Genomic DNA, 27617 nt, shown 5'->3' with positions numbered 1-27617 from the left:
AAAAATATTCGATTCGATTCGCACTCACACTTCAATATTCGAATTCGCTTCGCACCCAAAATTTTGCTATTCGCACAGCTCTAGTTTTCAGTGTGTAATTTGTGTTTGCACTGTGTTTCGGTACATGTGAAATAGCAAAGCAGGCCTGGATGGCTTACGTGACTGCTATGAAATTTTTTTTTTTTTCAAATAATTAAGCATCTTCTAAAGCAGGGGTCTCAAACACGCGGCCCGCATCTGACTGGGCCTCTTCGATTTTCCCTGTTCGGGCAGCCAGACGGCAGCCCGAGGACTCCTTTCTGACAGGAAATGACGTCATTATGCGTCACTGTGACGATGGTCAAAATTTTCGGGCAAGCGTCGGGCAGCCCGAGGGCTGCCGCCACAGCATCATCATCATCGTCACGCTAGCGCAGCGAGCTCTGTGTCGTCTGCTACATCTTCGCCCTGTAGACACAGCGGCTTCGGCAGACGAGTTCGTTGTGCTGCTACAAGCAATCGCAGAACTGCTACACGCTTATGATGCGATTGAAGAGGAAAGCGGTGACGTGGAGCATCGCACCATCAGCCTGTTGTTGGCCCGGCAAATGAGGTAGGATCGGCACCGTGTTCCGTTATACATCGAGATGGTTGTGCCAGCGTATGTGGACCTGGAGTTCAGAAAAATGTTTCGACTGTCCAGAAGCACAGCTGCGGCTCTTGTAAAAGAATTTGAGAGGTCCGCATTTTATCCGCAGGGCTAGAGTCGGAAGAACGAAGCTGTCAGCTGAGAAGACCGTGCTGATCAGGCTAAGCTATCTCGATCGGCACGTAAACTACAATGTATGTAGTTGCGGACAAATTCGACGTGAGTGGGTCGAGCGTGCACGGCAAAATTCAGCGTGTTCTTGACTTCCTAAATGCTATCAGTGCGAGAGAGATCAAGTGGCCGGACAGCAACGACATCGCACGAAGCAAGCGTGCATTTTGTGTGCTGTATCAACGCCAAGGGGTAGAAGCCGGCCTTCCAGACGTCATCGGGGCCCTTGACGGCTATCACATTCGCATATCGCGACCATCAGAATCGCAGGGGAGCTACTAAAACCGAAAGAAACTTCGGCGCTGCGCGAGGACACGAATTAAACGTAAACAACACGAAGATTACTCGCATGACACTGAAACGTCTTACCTTTGATCACATACACGAGATTACCACCGTGCAGCCCAACGCATCCGTTCTTCTAGAGAGGGCGCACTTCTGTCTGCACCTCGCTTAAAATAATATTTCGTGGCGTTAGGACAGACGCAGGCTACAAATGAAATGCACGTTCAACCACCGTGAAAGCAGCGAACCGAAAAAGACTCGTCAAACGGAGCGGCGAACTTCTGCTCAAAGAACTCGCGAGCAGACGACGCGACGACAAAAAAAAAAAGCACGCAGAAGAGCGCGTCGTCTGCTCGCTGCCAGCGTGCTGCCAGCGCAAAATCGTTCCGGCAGGAGAGCGAGTCCGCGGGCAGCCCGCTGGCTGCCGGAGAGGGAAAAACGAACGCGTTTACGGCAGCCGTCGGGCAGGTGGGCGGAGCTTCGGCGCTGCCCGAGAGCTGTCCGAGAAAAACGAACGTCTGGCAGGCTGTCGGGCAGCCCGCTGGCTGCCGTCTGGCAGCCCGAGCGAATAATCGAAGAGGCTCACTGTCTTCGACCTATATTTCTAAATTTTCTTAATAAGTACGTTCACGAGCTAGACAGATGTGACTGGTCTCAAACATATTTTTCATGAGGCACCCCATGTGGTCACCGTGTCTTAAAACGTGACTGTGGGACGAAAACTAGATTTCAAAATGGGCGTCCAGATTTCCGCCATCCTGTAGATCAGTATCGATGTGTTTCTGGAAAGCTGACGTCGAATCCTCTGCTGAAATGACCCATTTATGAGAGACGGCAATGTTAGCTGACATTTAGTTCAGACCCTCCCTTCTTGCTCTAACCTTCTACACTGCCCTGGCCCCTACGGGACACAATTTCGTGACTGCAGCCCACTAGTTGAGGTGAGTTTGAGATCCCTGTTCTAAAGGCACAAACTCTATCATGTAGGTATTTGCCAGTGAGGGCAGTTATTAGAAATAAAGCGACACTCTGACAGTTGTGAATGTACCTAGGATCGTGTGCCTCTTTGAGCAGGGCTGAGCTCTTTTTAGGTTTAAGATTGTTGCCTACATTAATTGTACTCAATATCGAACTTGCAAAAAAAAGTAAATTAGTTCGATATATATAATATAATCTGATATAATACTTTTAATGAATTTTCCTTATTTTAGTTGAAAACTTTGGTACTCAAGTTTGCTTGTGCCCTGAAATATGTGGGAACTGTTTTCTTTTTGTTTTTTCTTTAATCTTCTGTGGTTTGTAGTTAGGGTGCATAAATGGGTTGGTTATATACATAAGAAAACGCGGTATTGATGCAAGCAGCACCTCAACATTTTCAAATGCAGCTGTGTGCACTCTGTGGGCACTGGAAGCCCCTTGTCCTCCGTGTTGTTCAATATCGTGTCCAGCATGCTTCTTGGGATGCTGCAATGTCAGACTTCTGTTCTCCACACTCAACTGTGTAGATAATCCCAGGTTTGCAGAGAGCAACAGGGTCTTCTGTTTCATGGCAACTGTCGTGTTAACAAAAAGAGCGAGGAATCACGGATACAGTGTACTACTCTAGTATGCTGCTATATCGCGACTCACAGTTCACAGAGAAGCAAACTGTGACCGGGCCAACAGGCATGACGCCAAGGCATCATGCCATGCCATTTATGCTGTTTCATATTTCGGATTAATAAAAACAATTTGTTCCTATGCCAATGGCTCCCCTGCAAGCGCCTATTGCTGATGAGGACTACTTTCATTCTTTTGTAATCGTTGTAACCGAGTCTGATACTGCACCGATCGGCGTGATTTTACAGGCATGGGCACAGAGAAAGTACAGCACAACAGAACTCACTGGATGAAGTCAAACTTGATGGTGGAATGAGCAGCCTGAATGAGCGCCCACAGACACCAGAGCATGCACGAGGCCTGCAAGGAGACACACAACACTCGTGCTCAAACAAAAGTTATCACATGAAACAACTGAAACTGTGTAGTGCAAGGTGAGTAGTAAAAAAAAACAAAAACAAAAATCGAAACTTCAGAAGTGTGACTTCACTTGCCACACACAATTGCGCCAACACCAACAAGGCACTCCAAACTCTGGGGAGGGGATAGGGGGAAAGGCTTACACAGTGCACAATACAAATTCATAGGAAATGTAAATGTAGCGAATGTGAAAGAAACACGAGAAGCAATACCAGAATTGAAAAAAAAAAAATACTTTTCAAACAATATTTCTGGCTGAAAAAAAAAAAAGGATACGCAGACTTCCTTTTTTGAAGGGGGGGGGGAGGTCAATTTTTACCAAAAGCAGTCGGTGAAAACTAATATACGAATGTGCTGAGACAGCAGAAGGCTTGTGGCTGTAAACCTACAAAGAGTGCGGCAGGGTTACCATCGCCTGCTGCCTTTACAACCCCTGCTTTTTCTTATTTGCATCTTTTTGAGTATTGTTGCAATAAAAAAGAGAAGACAGGAGGGAGTACCATGCAGCATTGTGCCTTTCGTGTAGACTGCCTCTTGAAAACTTTCTTGTTCTGTACAGTGGATTAGTGATCTATTATAACATTATGTTTATGCAAGATATTGTGACGATGGAAAGCGTTTATTTACAAGATGGGAAAATGCAGAGGTGTAGCTCGGCCAAGAGTCAACGGCGTCGCTCGCGAGCCAGTCCAGCCTCGTTCTTCTCTTCGTCGAATCTTCGCTCGCGCATTTCACTTCCCGGTTCGCAGACGATGCCCTCTGGGCGAGTCACTCAGATGGTTGATGGTAGCACGGTTTAAGGCGCGCAACGTGTGCCAGCTGTGTTTTGCTAGAGCGGCGACCATTGCTTGTGACGCTTGAGATTACGTACGTGACGTCGCTGAGGCGGTCAAGAATGACGAATGGACTTGAATAGTGGGCCAAGAACTTCTGGCACAAACCACGTTTGCGGACTGGTGTCCATAACCACACAAGATCGCCCTTAGTATAAGATACGGAGCGATGGCAGGCGTCGTAACGTTTCTTAGAACACTGTTGGGATGCCAAAGTTCGAAGGCGTGCGATGCGACGGGCTTCTTCTGCACGGCAGAGCGTCTCGGCTACCGAGGTTTCCACGTCTAGCGTGAAAGGTAGTAGAGCACTGCACGGGCCCGGGCCCGCCCGAAAGCCCGGGCCCAGCCCGCGGGCCGGGCCGGGTAAAGGGTTGTTGGATCGGGCCCGGGCCGGGCTCGGGCCCATGATCTTCGGGCTCGGGCCTGAGCCAGGCCCGTATTGGGCCCGGGTCACATACGTATATGTATAATTGCGTGTGTGTTGTGTGGCTTTGTTTTTGTTGTTTTGTGGGGTTTAACTTCCGGAAGGGACCCAGGCTATATGAGACGCCGTCGTTGAGGGCTCCGGGTAATTTAAACAACCTGGAGTGCATTGGCGTGCACAGAAATTGCACAGTACAAGACGTCTACAATTTTGCTCCATCTGTATGCTACACTAGATTTCAAGAAACGCCTAATATAAGTTTCCGCCATTATAGTGAGTGAAAGATTTTCTTGGGTACCGTGTAAGGAAAGCAACGATAGCCTGCCTAGATTAGTGTATATAAGATGTGTGCGTTCGTATCTAGGGAAACATTTCGAGTATGCAGATACGCTCGCATGCCCGTAGGCTGGCCAACACGACTTGTGAGTCATTAATATCTCAGGAGCTGTTTTTTGTGCATTTTGAGTGCAAGATGCGGAGCGACTCTTATCACACGGCGAACGCCGTTGTTGATTTTGCCATTACTAGTGGTGAGGCGCCAGACCATAGAGACACTCGTTTCCTCGAGTGTGGCTCACAACTGGAGTGATCAGGCTAGAGAAGCGATCCGGGAGTCTGGGAGTAACCAACACGCAGACTGATTAGTTTTATTTAAAGCACCCTTTATTCAACACACCGTTACTGTACACACGTCTGACACGAGGACGGTGGCTCGCTCGTTAACGGGTGTGCCTTGCTTTGACAGATCTATGGCACTGCGGTGGCGGTGACTCGGTGAAGAAGGGTGGGACAAAGAACCTTGTTGTTTTGAGAACGAAAACGTAGTGTAAATTGGGTGCAGATGCCTGCCGAGGAGTCAACACGACAGCTTTAATTTATGTAACGCTGCCCAGCCTGATGTAATCCTCCCAGAAGCAGCTAGAGCACGTTTTTTTTTTCTTTCATTGCATTGCGCAATAGATGAAGTTTGCAGGAGACTTGCTTTTTTTCCTCAACAGCCCTAGCTCGTATGCAGTTGATGTAGACTCAACCTAAAAATGTCTGCCATGCCTTTTTTCTCCACTTTATGCAGGTATTATATCTTGTAGTTCTTTGAAATGCAAAAATGAGATGGCGTGGTTAGCACTGCGTGCGTACATGAAAGAGCCAGCTATGACTCCAATTATATTTTATATTGCCCTGCAATCATTGCGCAAGAGTGTTACGCGCGGAATTCACCGAAAGTATACACAGTACCAGTGAAAGTCGTGACACTGAAAGAAGTTCGTGACACTGAAAGAAATATATTTTGTGCGGCAGGTATCTTCATAATAACCAAAGGTTGGACAGTGCCTCCTTTATGCTCAAGGCATAACTAGCTGAAACGGGCCGGGCCGGGCCGGGCCGGGCCCAAACCTTTCGGGCCCGGGCTGGGTACGGGCCACATTTAAGAACACCGGGCCGGGCTCGGGCGGGCCGCAGCATGGCATTTTCGGGCCGGGCCGGGCCGGAAAAATCGGCCCGTGCAGTGCTCTAAAAGGTAGTATAGTGTCGAGACAACATCGTGGGGAACGAGCGTACAACAGGTAAAATGGAGAGTAACCTGTAGTCTCATGCTTCGCGGTATTGTACGCGTATGTGATGTAAGGTAGCACTTCGTCCCAGTTTTTGTGCTTGGAATCGACATAAATAGACAGCATGTTCGTGAGAGTCCGGTTTGTGCGCTCTACGAGGCCATTGGTCTGCGGGTGATATGGTGTGGCATGGCGGAAATGGCAGGCAGACAGACGCAGGATCTCTTCATCGACGTCGGCAACGAACTGTCGTCCGCGGTCGCTAATGACAACGCGTGGAGGACCGTGGCGGAGAATTATAAAGCGAAGCATAAACTGCGACACGTGCATGGCCGTTGCAGCAGGTATTGCAGCAGTTTCTGCGTAGCGCGTCAGGTGGTCAACACAGACGACAATTCCATCGATTGTTACTGCTCGATCGTGGAAACGGACCGAGAATATCAACACCAAATGTCTCGAAGGGAGAGTTAGGAGGTGGCACAGGATGGAGAAGTCCTGGCGGTGTAGCCGTGGGACGCTTGTGTCGCTGGCATTGTTCGCATCCAGCAACGTATTTTTCCGTGTCGTGTCGCATCTTGGGCCAATAGAACCTTTGCTGGATTCGTTGAAGCGTTCTGGCGAAGCCCATGTGGCCGCAGGTTGCGTCGTCGTGTAAGGACTGAAAGACGTGAGCCCGTAAAGTGCGTGGAACAACTAGAAGCAGACGGGCGCCTTGTCCGGAATAATTCTTCTTGTAAAGGACGCCTTCATGAACCACGAAACAGCTTGGGTTTGCGTGTTCATTCGCGGAGGCGAACAGAGCATCTAGGGAGCGGTCCTCGTGTTGGGCTGTCCGGAAAGTCGCGAGGTCAGGGAACTCGGAGGTAATAGCGTCGATATACAGAAGTTGTCAGCGTCGCACTCAGTCGTCGGTAGAGGAAGGCGCGATAGGCAGTCGGCATCTGCGTGCCGGTTACCGCTCTTGTAGTGTACAGTGAAGTCGAACTCCTGTAAGCGCAAAGCCCATCGCGCCAATCGTCCAGATGGGTCTCGGAGGCCTACCAACCAGCATAGAGAATGATGGTCGGTGATTACCGAGAAGCGACGGCCGTAGATGTATGGGCGAAACTTGTGCACGGCGAAAACGACGGCGAGGCACTCCTGTTCTGTGACTGTGTAATTTCGCTCTGCCTTGCTCAACGAACGACTCGCATAAGCTACCACGTGTTCAGCATTGTCATGGCGTTGAACAAGCACCGCACCAAGGCCGATTCCACTGGCATCTGTGTGAATTTCCGTTTCAGCAGAAGGATCGAAATGGCGTAGTACCGGTCCTGAAGTCAGTATGAACCGAAGCTGCTTAAAGGCTGCTTCGCAATCCGGTGTCCAGTGGAAAGGGACGTCCTTTTGCAGCAAGTCAGTCAGTGGTTGTGCTATCAGCGAAATTCGGGACAAAGCGGCGAAAGTAAGAACACAGGCCCAGGAAGCTTTGCAGCTCCCTGAGGGACTGCGGCTGCTTGAAGTTGCTGACAGCGGCGACTTTCTGTGGGTCCGGTCTCACGCCATTTTTATCCACCAGGTGTCCCAGAACCAAGGTTTCACGTTCTCCAAAGCGACATTTTTTTGAGTTCAGTGTAAGCACAGCTTCCTCCAGACAGGTTAGAACGAGGTCAAGCCGATGATTATGTTCTTCAAATGTTCGGCCAAAAATCACCACATCATCCAGGTAACACAGGCAGATTTCCCATTTGAGGCCCCGCAAAACGGTGTCCATATATCTTTCAAATGTGGCGGGGGCATTACACAAGCCGAATGGCATAACATTAAATTCAAACAGACCGTCGGGTGTAACAAAAGCCGTCTTTTCTTTGTCATCCGGATCCATGGGAATCTGCCAATACCCGGATCGCAAGTCCACCGATGAAAAATAGGACGCTGAATGCAGGCAGTCGATGACATCATCAATGCGTGGAAGCGGGTACACGTCCTTCTTGGTTATAGAGTTGAGACGTCGGTAGTCAACGCAGAACCTCCAGGACCCATCTTTTTTCTTGACCAAGATAACAGGTGCGGCCCAGGGACTTGACGATTCTTGGATTACGCCGGAGGTTAGCATCTCGCTGACTTGCTGTGAAATTACCTTGCGCTCTGACGCAGAAACTCGATAAGGCTTCTGTCGGAGGGGGTGCGCAGATCCGGTGTCGATCTTGTGACGAGTGCGTGTGCTGGGCGCCTCAGGTCTATGCGACTTCTGTGCAAAATCAAATACTTTAGCGTGCCTGGCCAGCAGTGTAACCAACACTTTGCGCTTATGCGAGGGAATAGACTTGCTAACCATTTTAGAAAATTATTTTTCCGTGCCGGAGACATCAGCATAGTCTGAATTTGCCGCACTGCTGAGAGCTCCTATGCAGATACTGCACTGCCTTTCAAACATGGCAAGACGCATTCCCTCTGGTAGTACAACAGACTCAGACGAGCAGTTCACTATCCATAATTTAGCTTTTCCCTCGGTAAGAGACGCAAAGCAGCGCGGCAGAAAGACGTTTTTCTTCACGCAAGGTAAAGGCAACGGCTCAATAACAATGTCAGGAGAACTGAAACTCGAGTCGGCATTCGAAGCAGCAACGAGTACGCTGGCCGTAGACCATGCCGGTAGAATAGCGTCTTTAACTACAACGAGGTTGTTGTCTCTGCTACACTGAGGCTGCTGGGCGAGGGCAGACAACAGAACCTCGCCTGCCCCGCAGTCCACAGTCGCACGGCACTCTTGCAAGAAGTCAATTCCAAGGATAATGTCATGCGTGGAATGAGCGAGCACTGCGAATTCTGCCTTGAACGCCTTGCCAGCAACACAGACTGACACAGTGCACACACCTACTGGACACAAAGCCGTGCCGCTCACTGCTTGAAAGGTAGCAGATTTATCCCAATAAAACATAACCTTGCGGCCAAGTCTTTCCTTGATTATCCAGAAAAAAAAAAGCATGTATTTGTCACCTATAGCACAAAGTTTAAACCCAACAGGGTCCAATACTTAAGCGGGAGCTATTCGTATTGTTAGCAATATGGTTCAACAAACGGGAGCTATTTGTTGCCTATTTGGTTCCTGCTGCACTGATGTGGGCAACAAAACGATGGAGCTGGAAGTGCACCGAGATGCCATTCCCCAAATGCATTATTGTATTACTTGGAAAAGCAATTCAACAGAGTGATGCTGCATACACCTTGCATGCAGAGCATCTAAATATAGTATTAATTTAGCTGTCTTGAATCGAAGCAACAATAGCAAAGGAGGTGTTCAAATACTAACATCATTCCGTTATGCTGAATCACACCAACTGGCGAGTGTGAATGACTGCACAGACAGTGCTATGAAACTCTACATGTACTATCGCGCTCAGTATGAGCTACATCACGCGAGCGCGTGGCCGAGCGCTCTGCAAAGTTGTACAGTGGCGCCGATCATGGCATATCTTCGAGTTATCGGGAGAGAGTTTGGCTGCTCGCGCGAGCGCGCATCGACCCCACTTGCTTGCTTTCACCCTCGAAGTTATCATTTTCGAAGCTGATATCACCGCTGGGCGAAACGAGGGCGAGCGTGAAAGCAAGTGGAGGCGATGCGCGCTCGCAGGGACAGCGAAACTCTCTCCCAATAACTCGAAAATATGCCATAATCGGCGCCACTGTACAACCTTGCGGAGCGCTCGGCCACGCGCTCGCGCGATGTAGCTCATACTGAGAGCGATAGTACTTGCCAGCACTCTGAACAACACAGATGGTGCATGATCAATTGGATCAAGCAATGTCAATGCCCACTTTGGTTCCTTAGTACTGGAGTCATATTACCCCGTGTTTAGCTGAATGTTTGCTGAGATATGTGACATTGATGAGCAATCCTCGACTGTAGTAGTCACACAGGGCTACTGTTGTGGCACTGGTATGGTGAATACGACATGAAGCGTGTCACTAGAGCTATGTAGCAGGGAATTTTTCTGTGCCTACAATGTTTTGGCAGCATCCTTCGTGGATATGTGCCACAGGATTCTGTAAGTGTGGAGTGCCGTTTGTTTAGGACAGTGGACATAATGTTGAAGGTCACAGGAAATGTCCAACAAGCTTGATGGAACAGAAAATGACCTCATCCGGAATAGAGGAGAGTCCAAGGACATGACAGGTTTGGAGGACGAAGAGGAGGACAAGACGAGGAATAACATTCGTGCATATGTGTGAAGGAGACAAGCCTTTTTTTTTTCCCCAAGTACGAGCAAGAACTGTAATGTAACTCTTTCACTGTCAGGTGTTTCTGGCCATGACGCTAGTGATGCAGAACTATCGATGGTACTATCAATACTATCAATAGCTGAGTCACTATCAAACTATCGATGGTAAAAAATACTATCGATAGCACTATCGATAGTAAAAAATTCAATGGTACTATCGATAGTATAAAATCAACAGCACGAACTCATTGCAGAATAAACTTGGTTCCCCGCGCGCATGGTACATAGGGGAGCCGGATGAGCAGGCTGGAGGGCAAGAAAGTTGACATGCTTGTGTTCTTCACCCGAGTGCTTTGCTGACACATGATCATAAAGTCAAACTATTCAGCTGTAGCGGAAAGCAAGGCGTTACATGTAGTGGAACTGCGCGGCTTCAAACTTATATTGCATTTTATGATTCAAAATTTTAAAAAATATCATGAACTAAGTTTGTTAATTTTAAGGTGTAACTGGTTGCTTTTGGATGTGAATTTATTGACTTATTGATGGACATATGCTGCCATTTTCACTGCGGAAATAATTTATTTCTTTCGCCAAGAATTGCTCATAATTTAAGTGAAGCTGATGGTAGGCTATAGCAAATATTTTGGCAATATGACCGGCCCGCAACAGCGTCATTATTCACACCACTATCGATAGTATTGTCACGTGGTTGTGACGGTGAAGAATGCTGCAGCAAGACTGAGAAATACGGAGCTCTTTATTTGGGCGATCTTGTGCCCAGAAAATCAAAACTCAAAATGGAAGCGATACAGGCTGCGCACTGATAATGGCGAGAACAGTCGTCGACCGTCGAGTAATCTGATGATTGGTGGAAAACGTCATCTTTTATACATCAGTCATCGAACCTTCTAGCGTTATCGCTGATGCTCGTGTAAGCTCTCGAATAAACTTGACTATTCGTGTCCGGCGCGTAATCTTAACAGAATGTTCTTAAACAATTGTGAAGCTTCTCAAACATTACGGCGCGGTCTGCGTCAAAGGTTGCTAACAGTCTTTGTGGGTGAAACCCGAATACATCAAAACAAAGCAATAAACAAGCGTGGCAGTAATATCGCTAGTAATATTAACCATGGTACTACCGATTGCAATATCCATAGTCAATTTACCGATAGTGCTGCATCACTACGTGACGCACCTCCAGTGTTGGCTTGGTTTTGGGAATAGACGGGAAGCTTTAAATAATCAAGTTCTTGTGTGTACAGTTGATGAAGTTGCGCTCGTGGACGGTCGGGAATGTGATGCGTCGAAAGTAAATGATATGGCTGAGAAATTGCCTTTCTTCCGCATATTTTCGGTTTGCCATCCACACTTCCAGGATAATGGCACCACCGTGTCAACATCAGTATCTGATGATGTATCTGATGTTGACAGGGTGCAGGTGAAACCTGCGGCAGATAGCAGAAGAACCCTTGTACCTGTAATCGCACAGCCTGAAAGAGCAGCGCACGCGGAGCAACCATACCTCCCAGCAAGAAAGGTGGGTGTAATTGCTCTGTACTCTTCAATATAAATATCAACACAGCACTGGGCGAAAATACAGGCTTCTAGAAAGATTAAACAGATGGCACGACCAGTAGAGACACACCAGCTTTGCGCTTTGACGCAAATTTTTGAACGCACAATGAAGGACATACAGTCAAACCTCGTTAATACGTACCCGCTTTCAACGTACTAACGGTTAAAACGTAGTTGCGACGAATCCCCGACCGAGTCCCATAGAGCCCAATGCATTCGCTGACCGCTTAAGCCGTAGTGGTTCGCCCTATGCCTACCGGTATATAGTGCGTACCCTGCGAACCACGATAACTTTTTGTGTCATAAAACTTTACTGTGCCGCTCAACTTCCCGACGCCAGAATGTGCCGCCAAAGGTCTTCCGCCTTTTTGAGAAGTGCGCAGATCAGTCGATCCCCGATTCCGACTTCCGCGCGATTGCGGTGACGCCTTTGCGGGAAGCATCGGGAAAGAATGAAGGCGAGGTGGCGGCCACCGATGAACGCGCTGACATGACTTATCACAATAAGTATCTTCAGCTATCTGCTCGGGCACGCATGCGGCACAGCGCTACTTTTTAAGCCTACTGCACACTTTTATTAGGCGACAACCTGAACGCGCTGGGCCGCCGATCGCAGCCGCTTCGTTGTGCGCGGTCGTCTTCAAGGCTGAAGTTGAATTAATGGCACAAATGCTCGGGCAGGGACGAAGAACTTCAGCTATGTACCAACTAGCCCGACAGCAAACGCTGCTAAGCCGTCATCAGGCGCGCACCGCTTTGTAAAGCGAAAGCAGATCGCTGTTGCGTAGTTAGCATTGCGGGTCGCGGGCGCCGAGAAACCTCGCTAGCACACTAAACGCACGTGTACAATACAGCAAGCGTAGCGCGGTTGTAACCATACTGCACGCTTTTATTAGGCGACCACCCAACGCGGAGTGCGCATCGATCGCTTGCATGAAGCTCGTCATCGCTGCGTTAACCGAACAGGCTACTCGCCGCATCTGTGCACGATCTGGAGCGAAGTGGGTACGAACAACATTCCCACGATAAATGCGCGCGTGCGGCACAGCAAGCGGCCCGGTAGTGACGGCGTGAGCCGAGTAGGCGACGCGCTGCACGCAACTAGCCGGGAGACGATTGGCTCCACGCGGCCGTACCGCGTTTCACTGGAACTGTGTCAGTTTTCGTTTAGTAGCAGATCGCGGTTAGACGCACGCACATATACCGCGGAAAGCAGACACTGTCCGTTCTGTCGCTATGTCGGTCACTGCGTTGACCGCGTATCCCGGACCCTGCAATAGTTTCGAAATGCGCTCTTCGGCGTCGCCACTACGCGCTATCGGGCGGTCGTGCGAGTGTGCCAGGATCTTTTCTCCACTTTGGCAAAAAGAAAGGAAAGGCTTTGCGGTGGGTACTTTAGGCAATATTTGCTGTGGTACTCTATTTATTTGCTGGCGGCGATGGCGTACGCTAGGAGATGCAAATTTGTACTTGGTGTTTAATGCGTACTACCGTTTAGTGCGTAGTTATGCCGTGTTCCCGGCAGGTACGTATTAACGAGGTTTCACTGTACAGGTATGTCACTGGCATTGCGTGGGGGAGCACGAAAACATACTGATACGTCAGTGACAGTGAAAGGGTTAATGAAAGCGAGTGCCACTGAAAATATTTAGAATAAAGCAAAAAAACTTCTGTCTTTTTCTTCTCGTGATGGTCACAACCCCAATTTTCACCACAAATCTCGGGAAACAAAACCTGCAGCCATTAGACAAGTATATGTGGCAATAGGTGATCTAACTAAACCAATACAATTATCCATTCAAACATAAAAGCAATACACCATTAAAAGGTGTAGACCTTTTCGTGTCACTATTGTGAGAGAAATAATATTGCATCTCTATTCGATTTTTTTTTTCATGTATATTGCAGATGACTGCTAAATACTAGGCTTGTGTGAATATTCGAGCACTTCGAATATTTGAACGAATATTACTGTATTCGAAATCACTTTGACACGAATTTAAATTATTGGAAATTTCGAAGTATTCAAAATGAACGAATAGACGTATAGTATTAGATTGCATGTAGGCCCCCTGTAAAGGTGGTTTCACTGCAGCCTAGGAGTACTATGCTGTGAAAACATCCAAGAAAAATCAGCACTGCTGCAGAGCCCCACTTCAAAGCTAAATGAACATGTTACTCTTACATCGATTAATCATTTTTTAAGTTTAAAAGCTTGTTATACCAGCTTATATACTATAAGTATAGTATATTTTAAAACGTAACATATTTCACAGGTTATCACTTGCACTCTACCGAAAGTCAAATCCTGCTACTATTCAAGGTTGCTTCCACTTCCTTTGAACCAATAAGAATGATATTTGCACATGCCTTGTTTCAATTTAAAAAAAATATTGTGCAGGTTAGTTGGGTCATGACAAATATACTCATTTTTCTTTATAATATGTGATATATACTATTTGAATTCGATTCGAAATGATCCGACCAAATCACTATTCGCTTCGAATCTAAAATTTACTATTCGCACAAGCCTACTAAATACAGAGTGCAAACAAACCAGCACCACTATATCATTCGCAATATCTCACCAGGGCAAACTTGTTCACTTGGACGTAGAGGACTTCCACGTCACGGGGGGAGGCACTCTCACCGCGGCCTGCAAGCCTGTGCCACTCGTCCAGGTAGTGCTGCAACCAACGAAGCTGGAACTCACGGTCCGGGTAGAGGGAGCTGTCGAAACGCTCCACACCTGAAATGCATGGTGCAATGAAACCAGTGCAAGCAAACAGTGATAAAAACAAATGGAAAAATGTCATCGACCAACTTACAAGGAAACACATACAGATTTCTTGGAAAGAAAAGCTTGCTCGTTGATGAAAAATTCATGCTGGTCTGGGGTTCGAACCTGGGACCAAGCTGGATGGGTTAGCTTTGTGCTACTAATGGGTGAATGGCAACTGTCCCTTTCTAAATTTTTACATCTCGTGGGATTCTGCAGAACTTATTAGCAATATACCAGAGTGTATATTTCACAAAATTATTAAACGTTACATTTATAAGGGGGAAGGGGAGGGCATACTGTGTCACTTCAAAGTATTACATTTAGCAAACTGAGTGTCCTCATAATTAACAAAAGATGGTTTCCTTAGCTTAAAATTTTTATTTGTGCAGCACATTATCACATAATTATTATTGCTCTGGTCTTGGTTGTCATTATCCATGCCATTACACTAACATGAACTGGATAACTGACAGGTTAAAAGAACAGGCACAATTACCAAATGGATTGCACTGGAGTGTCAGCAACATAAAAAAAATCACAGTTTCACCGCAAAAGCAAAGCAATGAATGCGATAGCAACAAATTGTAATATTATATGAAGTAACACTGGCAGCTACCTCTTTTGGATCCAATATTGCATAACTCTACAAAACGCTGGTGTAAGAGAATACAGCCGCTCCAGGGAGAGATGCTCTTTTCGCAGTCTCTTTGCATTGAGAGCGCAGCACGTAGACGGGTATATGAGGCAACCACTGATGCCTGCTGAGATAGTGCGCGCCAGTGATCGCGACCGCGTCCTTAGCATGAAAGTTCATAGCTGCTGCTCGAGCGAACTCCCCCTTCCCCCCCTTTTGTCCCTTCATGCCTGTTAAAGACGGGTGGGGCGTTTCCTCTCTGCTTAAGCATTCAACAGCAGGTCTAACACACGGGGGATGTTATCGCATGCGTCCTCCGAGCGACGGAGATGGGCCAGTTCGCTTGATCTCTGCTTCAGCCGCGTTCATCGCCCCCGCTCGCGCGCTTTTACCCGCGGGTAGAACATACGATGCGCAGGGGAATGTTATCAATTCGGACTTCATACGGAACATGATGGCGACGGCAAGATTGACGGCAAAAACCTGGTGAGAGTGTCCATATAATTGCTGTTGCAACAAAATTTCGGCAAGTTGGCGATGCCTGATGAACCAAAGCGCAACTAAGACAAGGACTTACATCCTTTTCTAAGTTTATCATGAAGTGCTTATTTACACAGCTGAGTTCGGTAAAACCTTTTCGTCAGTCCTGGCTGCTAATGTGTTCTTTCTTTCCTTCATTTTCCTCATAAGAAAGCACAAGAGCCCATTTCCAAGATGTGACTGTAGTTACACATAATTAATAACAATGATATGCAAGTTCCAACCTACCTCCAAACTCACAAAAGTGGTTCCCGATGTCCAGTGCCTGGTAGTTGTTGTCAGCATATTCAAAGTCAATGAAGATCACTCTGTCTGTAATATTATATAGAAATACAACTGTTGACGGGCTCCTAAACCACCCCTGACATTTTTTTACGCATTTCAAGTAAACATGCAAATTGAGTTCACAATGACGCCACAGTCACCTATGCCAATCGCGACAGCACCACACGCTCTGAGAATGCCACAAAATCAAATAACAAACCCGTGGTCCTCTACAGGCCTTTTCGGTACCTCTTCTCCCAATGCTTGTTGTGACATCAACTGGTACACCTGGTGACGTCACTAGAAATACGCTGCTCATGGGTCAAATGAGACCTTACCCTGATGTTGTGCTTTGTTTTGTGTCCTTTGGTATTTCGCGATAAATAAAAAGGAAACAAGAACAATAATACACTTGCAGCTATTTAACGCAGCAACAGGAGCACCAAGGAAGCGTGGAAAACAAGACCACCAGGAAAACCAACTCGGACGACCCACGAGCATTATTACCTTGTTTCTCCTGGTAGATGATGTTCTTGACGAGCAGGTCATTGTGGCAGAACACGACAGGTGAACCCAAGCCCGACAGGTGCTCTTCAAGGAGCGACACTTCCAGTTCCAGCTCTGCTTTGCTTGGGATGCACGACACAAACCTGTGGGGACACATGTCAGTTTAGGTGTCACATGTCAGTGGCCAGGCCACTGTCAGGACACATGTCAGTGGCCAGGCTTAGTGGCCAGTGAATTCTCATTAGCGGAATAAGCATTTCTTTCTTTTCATTTTCAAGTGCAATGCAATTTGTTTTTACAATCAAACCCGCATATGTGGAACTCGCAAAGAAAACAGGAATTACTTTGATACATCGTATAATTTGATATAAATCTTTTAAAAAATTTACAGCATTTTAGGTGCACAAGTTGGCTTCACGGCAATGCTTCACGATAATGCAAAGAAGGTGGCTTCATGGCAACATGCGAGGATCTTTTTTGTTTAGTTTTATTTTTCCGCGGTTTGTAGTTAGACGATAAGGTTATATGCTGGGGTGTGTTATACCCAAGAAAATATGGCATCAAAGTAAACAGCACATCTCATAAGAGAGTGTTTCTTATTTCTTAAATACGTGCACTGCAGGCATATATTGGCGCGGAAAAAGTCTGTGATAGCATTTGCTTAGATCATGAGTACTTAAGAAGCAGAGGCCTTAAGGGTGGCCCCCGAAAGGGGCATCCTTAATGGTCAGAGCTAGGGCTCCGCTGGCTCTTGCCATCCTCTCTGCCCTCTGAAACAGCGTGAGCTGGTCATCAAGAGCCTAGCTGGACAGCAATAAAGGTTGCCGCTTGATTTGTAAGGGGCGACTGCACACAACGGGTGCAATGACGTGGAATCATGGGAGAATGCACGTGATGGCAAGCGGTAGTTTCTACTAACTCCGCACGGCACCCTCCAATCACACCACTTGCTTTCCCAAATGCATGTGGGAAAATCCCTTCTCGCGTGAATAAACCAAATTTTTTTGCGGGAAAGCAACCTTCTGGGGGCATTTTGCACTGCCCAATGTTCAATGAATGAAGTATTCAGGCTTTTTTTGTTCGATGTAGCTTAGCTTTCCTTATGCATTGATGTTAAAGCGTCGTGAATGTGGTGTTTGAAAATAGTTCGATATAAGGGATAATTCGATTTACCCAAGTTCGACATAGTAGAGTTTCACTATATTATAACATATTGCACACTCTAAACAAGTCGCTGTCATGATGACAAACATAAGGAAGAGACAGTTCCTCATTTTTACAGTGCTGTAGCGCATTTCTCTTTCACAATTACACACTCTTGTTGAAGCTTGAAGTTTTTTTCTCAGCAGTGGTGCTGCAAAAATTTTTCGAATCTATCAAGAACTAGTAAGGTTGCCAGGATTTGTTGCACACTTTGAGTGCTATCTCTCATCTCTCGTCCCAAAGAGCTCGCTAGAAGCTACGCAGGGAGGGAGGGCACGGGGGACAGAAGTTACACCAGTGCATCATGACCTTGAGCGCATGTAATGAAACGCAATCGCACTCTCCCATAATGATTCCTCTGCGCACCAGGGTGGCTACTGTGTAATGTTAGCAGACTACAGACTACGGCACCAGCACGTGATGGCACCTCGTGGCGAGAAGCGAATCTGATCCAAACACTGCTCTCGATTTACGTCGGCTATTAGCCAACAGCATGCCATCTGTTGTTCGTGGGCAAACAGCAAAGAGAGTGAGCACAGTCCTCTGTATGAAAAGAGGGTGCCTGAGAAAATGGCAACTTCACAATCCACTCCTAAACTCTCCTTGCCGAGCACCACTACAAGGTTTGGCTGAGCTGTTCATAGTCTGCTTTCTGCAAGATGTGTTTTCTGACAAAGCCCGAGGAGTGGGTCGTGACCCCTTTAACTTGACTTTTGCCTGCCTTCACGCGATTTGATCAAGAAATCATTTCTACATAATGTGCTTCTTAACCTAAGAAGCTTTCTTTTCTGAGAAATCTCTGTGGATTTCCTTTTGGCATCATGCTACAAACGGGTGGCTGTCAATTATCCCTTTCCTGTTGTGTGGCTATGCTATCATTGTTTATGACCCTCCGGCATTTATTCTGCATGGAAAGCGTATCAAGTAACGAATGATAACAATGATTTCTCATGATTTCAAGCCACAATCTTCATCTAATACAGACCGCAGAAACCCATCGTTATCAGCTGTAAAAAAAAATTTATAGGAGCCCTGATACCAGAAATGGAAACTCGAGCTGCTTGTGTTGTTTGATTGTCCTGCATACGAGGGCACTTCTGACCAATTATTAGTAGGAAGCGTTGCCTTTAAGATGTTTTCACTTGGTTTTAAAGTAAGTGTGAGTGCTCATCAGAGTTCGCAGCACCTCATCACATCGACACTACTGCATTTATTCGACTGTAACGCGACCGCAATTGTAACGCGAGGAGTGACTTTTCATTGCGTCCAAGAAGAAAAGAATAAAACAAAAATAAAAGAATTGTATGCATCATTGCACTTTTTAGACAACTTGAATTTTGGGATTTGACTGTAACGCGAGGGACGACTTCAGGTAGCAAAGATCTGGAAACTGAGTAAACATGGTAGTATGACGAGAATAGGGGATCCTCTGTGACAACAAGATGACAAGATAAAGCGACAAAGGCCAGCCAATGCAAAATCTACAAAGATGAGTGTGCATCAAGCTCTACAGTGAAATGCAACAGAAACACAGATTCACAAGTCAATACATTCCTTAGGCACTTGTAACACTTATGCTGCAGCAAATAAGCCTTGCAGAAAGAGCCCACCTGCAAGTGAAGCAACTGCAAGAGCACCTCTGAATTTTGCCACATATTTATGTACACTTATGTACAGCAGCCTCAAAACGGGTCTATTTGCAGGAATAAAAACAAATGTAGTATTAAGCACCTGCAAGTGCACAGGAACAGAATAACATCAAATATATACATGCATCAACCAATTATATAATAAATACAGTAGAACCCCGCTGATACGTTTTTGAAGGGACCGTAGGAAATAAACGTAAGAGACGGGAAACGTAAGAGCCGAAAAACAGGAAAAGCGACAAAATATTTAGTGGTAGAGAATTTTATTTCAATGCTTACGAGCAGCACGAAAATTGGCGCGCTCAGCCGCGATCTAGTCGATGGATAGAAACGCGGAGCTGGGGACGGCCTCATCCACAGAGATGTAATCAACGTATGTGATTTTTTTTAACACCAACAGCTGTAGGCATGAAAGAACTAAGTACACGCAATCACGACCAGCGCGGCGAGTCCGACTGCGAACCGCGCGCACGACCATGCGAGCTCCAACCAGCTCGAACTCCTCCCGTCCTCCGACAAATAACGATGATGATGAGTCTACGCCAACGCGATGGCAGAAGAGAATGCCAATCTCGAAGGCCTTGCTTTCGCGAGCAAATACGTCATAGACGCCATGTTTGTGCAATACAAATCTCAAAGGCTATGCTTTTGCCAATAGTAAATGCCAATCTCGAAGGCCTTGCTTTCGCGAGCAATTACGTCATAGACGCCATCTTTGCAATACGAATCTCGAAGGCCATGCTTTTGTTTGCATCAATTGAAAGATCCTGTTGCTTGCACCTCTCATGCGGCCAATATTACGGTCAAACCAGGCCAAGCTGCGTGAAAATGCACCATGGCCGCTCTCTTCGGTAGTGACTCGGTCGGCTACGAGCGCACTTCGCAACGTATCATACGGAACGCTCCGACAGTTACGACGTAACATCGGGGTTCCCAATACATTGTATCCTATGGGAGCTATGCCGGGACCGGCGGAAAATGACATAACAGCCGGGAAAACGCAGCAGTGAGGAACGTAACAGCGGGATTCTACTGTATAGGCAAGCCATGCATACTCACTTCAATGCAAAGGAAGCATTAGTAAGTACAAACTGTGGGACCATCATTAATATTGTTGCGTGAGTGACAGTCGCTTTTACAAGTCGCTATTCACAAGATATATTTTCAAGAACGGCTGCAGCGCTGAGCAATCCGGCTCCGAGCTCGAGCAGCTAACGACCTTCGTCCTCTTCGTCGGGCGCACACGCGCGTCGACAATATGGATTCCGGCAGCCTACATGTAGCATAACCCCCGGCGCAAAGGCGCCGTCTCGGCGCATCTAGGCGTCAACGTCATTGGGCGAGTGGTACTGCTTCAGGCGTGCGACGTGTACGATGTCGCTGGCATGCGGGGTGGATGAAGACGACGAGTCAGCAGGAGCGATTTCATAGGTGACGGGAGTCACCGCACGAAGCACTCGGTATGGCCCTGTGTACCGAGAGAGCAGTTTGTCGGACAAGCCAACGTGCCGGGTCGGAGACCACAGCAGAACCAAAGAACCGGGCGAAAAGTGTACGTCGCGGTGTCGTTGATCATACCGACGGCGTTGGTTCTCTTGGGAGGTCAGAAGGCGAGTACGAGCGGCTTCGCGTGCATGAGCGGCCCGGCTGATAGCGTCCAGGGCGTATTCAGTGGTCGGAGCTGCTGGCAACGGAATGACTGTATCAAGGGGCAATGTGGGTTCGCGGCCGAACAGCAGGAAAAATGGGGAGTAACCAGCCGTGTCATGGCGCGAGGAATTGTAGGCAAATGTCACGTACGGTAGAGCAAGGTCCCAGTCGGAGTGGTCTGAGGAAACATACTTTGAAAGCATGTCGGTTAGGGTTCGGTTCAGACGCTCCGTGAGGCCATTCGTTTGCGGATGGTACGACGTAGTGAGCTTATGCCGCGTTTCACATGAACGCAGGATGTCCGCTATGACTCTCGATAGAAATGTGCGGCCACGGTCCGTGAGCAGCTGGCGTGGAGCACCGTGTTGCAAGATCACGTCGCGCAGAAGAAAATCGGCGACATCTGTGGCGCAGCTTGTTGGAAGAGCTCGTGTGATGGCGTAGCGTGTGGCGTAGTCTGTGGCCACAGCTATCCACCTGTTGCCAGCAGAAGACAGGGGAAAAGGGCCGAGTAGGTCCAAGCCGACGCGAAAGAAGGGTTCGGACGAAATGTCGAGGGGTTGAAGGCACCCAGCCGGAAGCGTCGATGGTGTTTTGCGGCGTTGACATTTCTCACACGCCGCGACGTATCGTCTGACGGAGCGTGCGAGACCTGGCCAATAGAAGCGACGGCGGATTCGGTCGTATGTGCGGGACACACCAAGGTGACCGGCAGTTGGAACGTCGTGAAGTTCGTGGAGTACAGCGGAGCGGAGGTGTTTGGGTACAACAAGCAGCAGGGATGGTCCGTCTGGATGAAAGTTGTGGCGGTATAGCGTACCATTCTTGAGTACGAACGAGCGATGAGATCGGTCCGAAGGTGAGGCTTCGAGGCACTCGATGATAGCCCGTAAGGATGCATCACGGCGTTGCTCGTCGGCTATGTGGGTCAGTTGGGAAACGGTGCACACGCAAGCGTCGGTGTCAGGGACGGTGCGCGACTCGCCAACCGGATAGCGAGATAGGCAGTCGGCGTCCTGATGCAGGCGTCCAGACTTGTACGTCACTGCAAAAGTGTACTCTTGCAGTCGCAGAGCCCAGCGACCAAGTCGACCTGTGGGATCCCTTAATGATGAAAGCCAGCAGAGCGCGTGGTGGTCGGTGACTACGGAGAAGTGAGTGCCATATAAATATGGACGGAACTTGGAGACCGCCCAGACAAGAGCAAGGCATTCTCTTTCGGTGATCGAATAGTTGCGCTCCGCAGGTGTAAGGAGGCGACTAGCGTAGGCGATAACGCGGTCGTGTCCCTGCTGACGTTGGGCGAGGACGGCTCCGATCCCGTGACCACTGGCATCAGTTCGGACCTCAGTCGGGGCGGATGGGTCAAAGTGGGCCAATATAGGTGGCGTCGTCAAAATTGTGATGAGGTGAGAGAAGGCGGCAGCTTGAGTGGACCCCCACGAAAATGGGACGTCTTTCTTTAGAAGATCAGTAAGTGGTCGAGCGATTGCTGCAAAGTCCTTCACGAACCGCCGGAAATAGGAACAGAGTCCCACAAAACTCCGAACATCTTTGGCGGATTTGGGTACTGGGAAACTGGTGACGGCACGAATTTTCTCAGGGTCCGGCCGCACACCAGAAGCATCAACGAGGTGGCCCAACACTGTAATCTGTTGGCGGCCGAAGTGACACTTCGACGAGTTCAACTGGAGGCCAGCATTGCGGAAGACGTCGAGAATAGCCGACAGACGCTCAAGGTGGGTCTCAAATGTAGGTGAAAATACGAGGACGTCGTCTAGGTAACAAAGGCATGTTGACCATTTGAACCCTTGTAGCAGAGAGTCCATCATGCGCTCGAACGTGGCTGGGGCGTTGCATAGACCGAAGGGCATAACCTTGAATTGGTACAGGCCATCGGGAGTGACGAAGGCGGTCTTTTCTTGGTCTTTCTCGTCCACGGCAATCTGCCAATAACCGGAGCGAAGGTCTATGGATGAAAAGTAGCGTGCGCCATGGAGACAATCGAGAGCGTCATCAATGCGGGGCAAAGGATACACGTCCTTTTTCGTAATTCGATTTAGATGCCGGTAATCGATGCAGAAACGCCACGTGTTGTCTTTCTTTTTAACCAGGACGACGGGTGACGCCCAAGGGCTCGATGAGGGCTCAATAATGCCTTTAGCTAACATCTTGTTTACTTCTTCTTGAATAATCTGGCGCTCCGATACGGACACCCGATACGGTCGACGGTGAATGGGAACAGCATCACCTGTGTTGATACGGTGCTGCACAAGAGAAGTTTGGCCGAGTGGTCGATTGTCAAGGTCAAAGATCTCGCGGTAAGAAGCCAAAAGGCGGATGAGGGCGGCTGATTGCGCTGGGGGGAGGTCTGGGGCAATCATGGGGCGTAATGCCATGTCGAGGCTTGTGGTATCGGGTGGGCGACAAGGAATATTGGAGCATACGTCTGCTGCAAAAGAGGTGACGTGGTCATCGGCTAAGGACCGCAACGTGGCGATTAAGATGCCTTGAGGGAGGACTTGCTTCGTGAAGCCGAAATTTATGACGGGGAGATGTACCCGGTTAGCGGCTATAGTTATGACGCAGTGAGGCACAGTGATGTCACGTGCCAGAAGTACATCAGTAATCGGCGTGACGACGTAGTGCCCATCCAACACGGATGAAGTCGTTGTGAATTCGGCGAATGTTAGGGCTTTAGGCGGTAGGCGGATGAAATCTGAGGTGCAGAGGCTGTGTGGGAGGTCGGGGTGAATATCTGGCTGAAGAGGAAGGTCCAAGCAAAGAGTACCAGCGGAACAGTCTATCAGGGCAGAGTGGGTCGACAGGAAGTCCATCCCTAGGATGAGGTCATGAGGACAATTATGGAGCACCGTGAAGAGGACAGGAACGTAACGGTCGGCTATGCTTATGCGAGCTGTACACATTCCAGTGACAGGAACAGTTCCGCCATCGGCGACGCGTACAGCTTTTGTAGTAGCAGGTGTGAGGACTTTTTTCAGTCGGCGACAAAGACGAGCACTGATTATGGACACGTGAGCTCCAGTATCGACTAGAGCCGTCAAAGAAATACCGTCCACATGCACATCGATGAGGTTCTTGTTCGTAGGAAGCGTCAACGGAGGATTTGGTTCAGAAGGAGATGATGCAGCACTACCTCCAGGAGCTGCACGATCTAGTTTTCCGTCGGGTACGATGCAAAGTTGGGCGGCGAGGGGTGGCGGCGGGGTTGGGGCGACGGGGAACGACGGCGTTGAGGGGACGGTGAACGAGCAGGAGGGCGGCTGTTAGGTGTGTCACCAGTAGGGTCGTACGGCTGGGCGAATACCGGCGAAGATCTTCATATGGGCGGGAAGGCGAGAAAAATTGGGGTCCTATATGGCGGCGTCCAAGTGGCGCGGCAGTAGCGGGATACATGACCAACGCGGTGGCACCGGAAGCAGATGGGTCTATCGTCGGGAGTACGCCATTCCGCTGGGTTGCGAGATCGTGGAGGAACGAATGGGTCACTTCGAGGTGCATTCATGGGCATGGTCGGGACGAGGGGCGAGAGACGGGGCAGGCGACAGGGAACCCGAGGTTGGCGAATTCTTGTCGTACGACCGCCTGAATACGGAGACCGCGGGGGTTGGTTGTATAGTGGCATGGTCGAATGGAGAGGGCTGGAACGGCGCTGGACTTGCCGCTTCAAGTTCCCGTCGAACGATACGCGTTACACTCTGCTCAAAGGGCGGTGTAGCGGCGGAATCGGAGCAGGTGGACGTGGCAGCCGTGTTTGGCAACCGAGAAAATTGAGGGTGCACACGACGGCTTTTGGCCGTTTCGAAACGGCGGCATTCTTGAATGATGCGGTCGATAGTCGAGACGTTGGTGTAGACCAGCAAATGGAAAGCGTCGTCCGCGATGCCTTTCAAAACGTGACCCACTTTGTCAGCTTCGGGCATTGCCTCGTCCACTTTCCGGCAAAGAGCAAGTACTTCTTGTATGTATGAGACATACGACTCAGTAGGTGACTGGACACGGGTAGCGAGCTCTTGTCGTGCAGCTGCGTGGCGACCGGTCGGGTTCCCAAAGATGTCACGTAGCTTCTCCTTGAACGTGTCCCAGCTGGTGAGCTCGGTCTCATGTGTTTCGTACCAGATGCGCGGGGTTCCGTCCAAGTAGAAGAGAACATTAGCGAGCATCATGGTAGGGTCCCACCGGTGAGTTTGACTGACCCGTTCATACAGGCGAAGCCAGTAGTCGACGTCGAGGCCAGGTTGCGCAGAGAATGTCCCAGGATCGCGGGGGGTGGGGACCGCAACAAAGGTTGTCGTAGGAGCCGCAGATGGAGATGGGGACGGGTTGTCATTGGAAGCCATGGCGAGAGGCTGGATGACGCGGCCACTGCGGAGCTGCGTGATGAGGACGGGGAACGTTCCACCTCCACCAAATATGTTACGTGAGTGACAGTCGCTTTTACAAGTCGCTATTCACAAGATATATTTTCAAGAACGGCTGCAGCGCTGAGCAATCCGGCTCCGAGCTCGAGCAGCTAACGACCTTCGTCCTCTTCGTCGGGCGCACACGCGCGTCGACAATATGGATTCCGGCAGCCTACATGTAGCAATATGCACACTTTAAATGCTGTTAACAGGAACTGCCCAGGCACCATCAGTTATGTCATACCAACAGACAAAGCGGATTGGTGAACGAGACTAGTAAGAGCACTGGTGCACATGAAGAACGTTCTGTGAAATGAGCTGCATAACATGTTGGAAGCAGAGGCTTAAACAGCTGTTCTGTAGAAAGCAATGAGGCTTAAAATGAAGAGGATGTGAGCGATGAGTGAGCTAGAAAGCAAGCCAGCCAGGCTGAAAGGACGGAAGCCAGAGATGCAATCAGAAGTGCCGCTGCCAATCACAGCATCAGGATTCAACACAAAAGCCAGCTGGCTTCCATGCCTCCTCCAACCAATACTCGCCTCTCGCTAAATCCATCAGGACAGGCAGACAGCAGGGCGGCCCACATAATTAGTGCCGTTCACAGGAAAAGAGCAAAAGAACAGAAAATGTGTCGGAACCAAACATGATCAAAACAAAAGAACGAAGAGAAATAAAAAGAACGAAATAATAGTAACGTGCAGTAACATGCAAGTCCCAGAGGGAATAAATTTGGTACCCTTGGAATGAGTGTGCAATGTCTTGACTAGCATTATCTGAAGCTAGTCTCAGTGAAGTACTGCATTACTGATGCAACTTATATGGCAGTTTCTTCGAATGATGTGTGTTGAACACGTTTTTGTGAATAGTTTAGATTCTTTGTGATGACTGTGGCTCACTCAAAACACTATAACAAATTTAACTGGAATATCAGGCTTACAGAGGTAAGAGAAACTGCTGTCTTAGTGGGATGAATTCAGTGGAGATGCACAGCCTACCTGAGGTTCTTCTCAATGTCATCAAAATGTGTAGGCACCAGGTGGAGGTACTTGTGCAGAGTGGGGAACAAAGAGGGTGCCACTTGTCCCCCCTTGCGTAACTTCACAGAGTGCATGCGAGCTAGCGTCTGTGCTATCAGCCTGGAATGATACACAAATTGCGCTGCTCAGGTCAAGGTTCATGCCGAAGGACACAAGACACTTTCAAGAAGCAATTATACAATGCTAAGTCGTCCCATCATATTAGAAAGTAAGCTTTTTGGCTTTGACTTGTTTTGTTAAAGTTACATTTAAAAAAAAAAAGCAGGAACAGCAAATGCCCTAAGGATGGCATTCCCAGTGATGTTACCGAGGGCTTCTGATTTCGAGCACTAGGGCATTTTTGTTACTTCATCAATTTTTTGCTGTTGCCCCGAGGCACCCTCTGGTATCACTGACATTCCTGTTGCTGTTTCAGTAGTCTTTCCTAGTAGGTGCAGTGCTCTTTAAAGATACAAGAGGCGTTCATATGGTTCAGGTGTAGTCACATCTTTAAAGGTGGATGTGTAGCCCCGCTTCCAAAACGTTTCCACAAGTGGTCTTGTCTTCTTCAAGGCAGACTTGAAGAAAATCACACCATCTCCCGCTAAAGGGGACCATGAGGCAATGCGAAGCAGTGTTTCGGCATGTAGGGCCCGCGTTTCAGAGGGGGAGTGGTGAGGGGGGAAAGGGGAGAGGAGGATGGGAGAAGGAGGGGAAAGGGAGACGGGAAAGGGAAAGTGGAGAGGGGAAGTGGAAAGGGTCTGCGCATGCGCAGTAAGGGTGGTCACGCCGCACACCACCACCACCACCACCACCGGATTGAACTCTGCTATAAGATGCTTCACATCTAAAAGACCACTTGTTGAAACGCCAGCTCCAGCGATACCCCTTTTGAAGAATATTTATCTCATTATTTTAACCCATATTTGCCCAAACTGTAAAAGTTGAGAAAACAAATATTTTTTGAACAAACAGGGCTCTTGGATCCTCAACAATATATGCAAAAATTTTTATTTACAGTCAGGTAAGTGCAACCAAGCTGTCCTACATGTAGGACACTGGGCATATGGGCTGCCATGTGCAGAAGTGGTAAGCCTTAAAGGGGTATTGACACAAAATTTCACGCCCGAGATAGCCTGCGGGATCAATTCCCGTGAACATGCGTATATCATCTGCCAAATATCAACAGCGAACATAGCTTGGAAGGTATTTTATATGAATTTTGAAGTTTGCGTGCGTGATTGATCACCGCCCC

General features: G+C 48.5%; 1 protein-coding gene across 2 annotated transcripts in view; it reads right to left on the bottom strand.

The window, feature by feature from the left end:
• The window catches only part of LOC119383960 (ethanolamine kinase 1), a 57276-nt gene that overhangs the window by 12329 nt on the left and 17330 nt on the right, over positions 1–27617 (bottom strand). For both annotated transcript variants that reach the window (XR_007415213.1, XM_037652239.2), the window contains exons 4-8: positions 26342–26482; positions 16421–16563; positions 15878–15961; positions 14282–14442; positions 2970–3043 (exon numbers count right to left, since the gene is read on the bottom strand). Coding sequence is in view for 1 of the 2 variants with exons in the window: in XM_037652239.2 (XP_037508167.1) it covers positions 2970–3043; positions 14282–14442; positions 15878–15961; positions 16421–16563; positions 26342–26482 (603 nt within the window). In the remaining variant the exon portion in view is untranslated. The remainder of the gene's footprint in view (positions 1–2969; positions 3044–14281; positions 14443–15877; positions 15962–16420; positions 16564–26341; positions 26483–27617) is intronic.

Source organism: Rhipicephalus sanguineus, chromosome 2, assembly GCF_013339695.2.
Source record: "Rhipicephalus sanguineus isolate Rsan-2018 chromosome 2, BIME_Rsan_1.4, whole genome shotgun sequence".
Taxonomy (NCBI): domain Eukaryota; kingdom Metazoa; phylum Arthropoda; class Arachnida; order Ixodida; family Ixodidae; genus Rhipicephalus; species Rhipicephalus sanguineus.
Note: the sequence above shows the minus strand (reverse complement) of the source record. Positions and strands in the feature narration are given on the sequence as shown.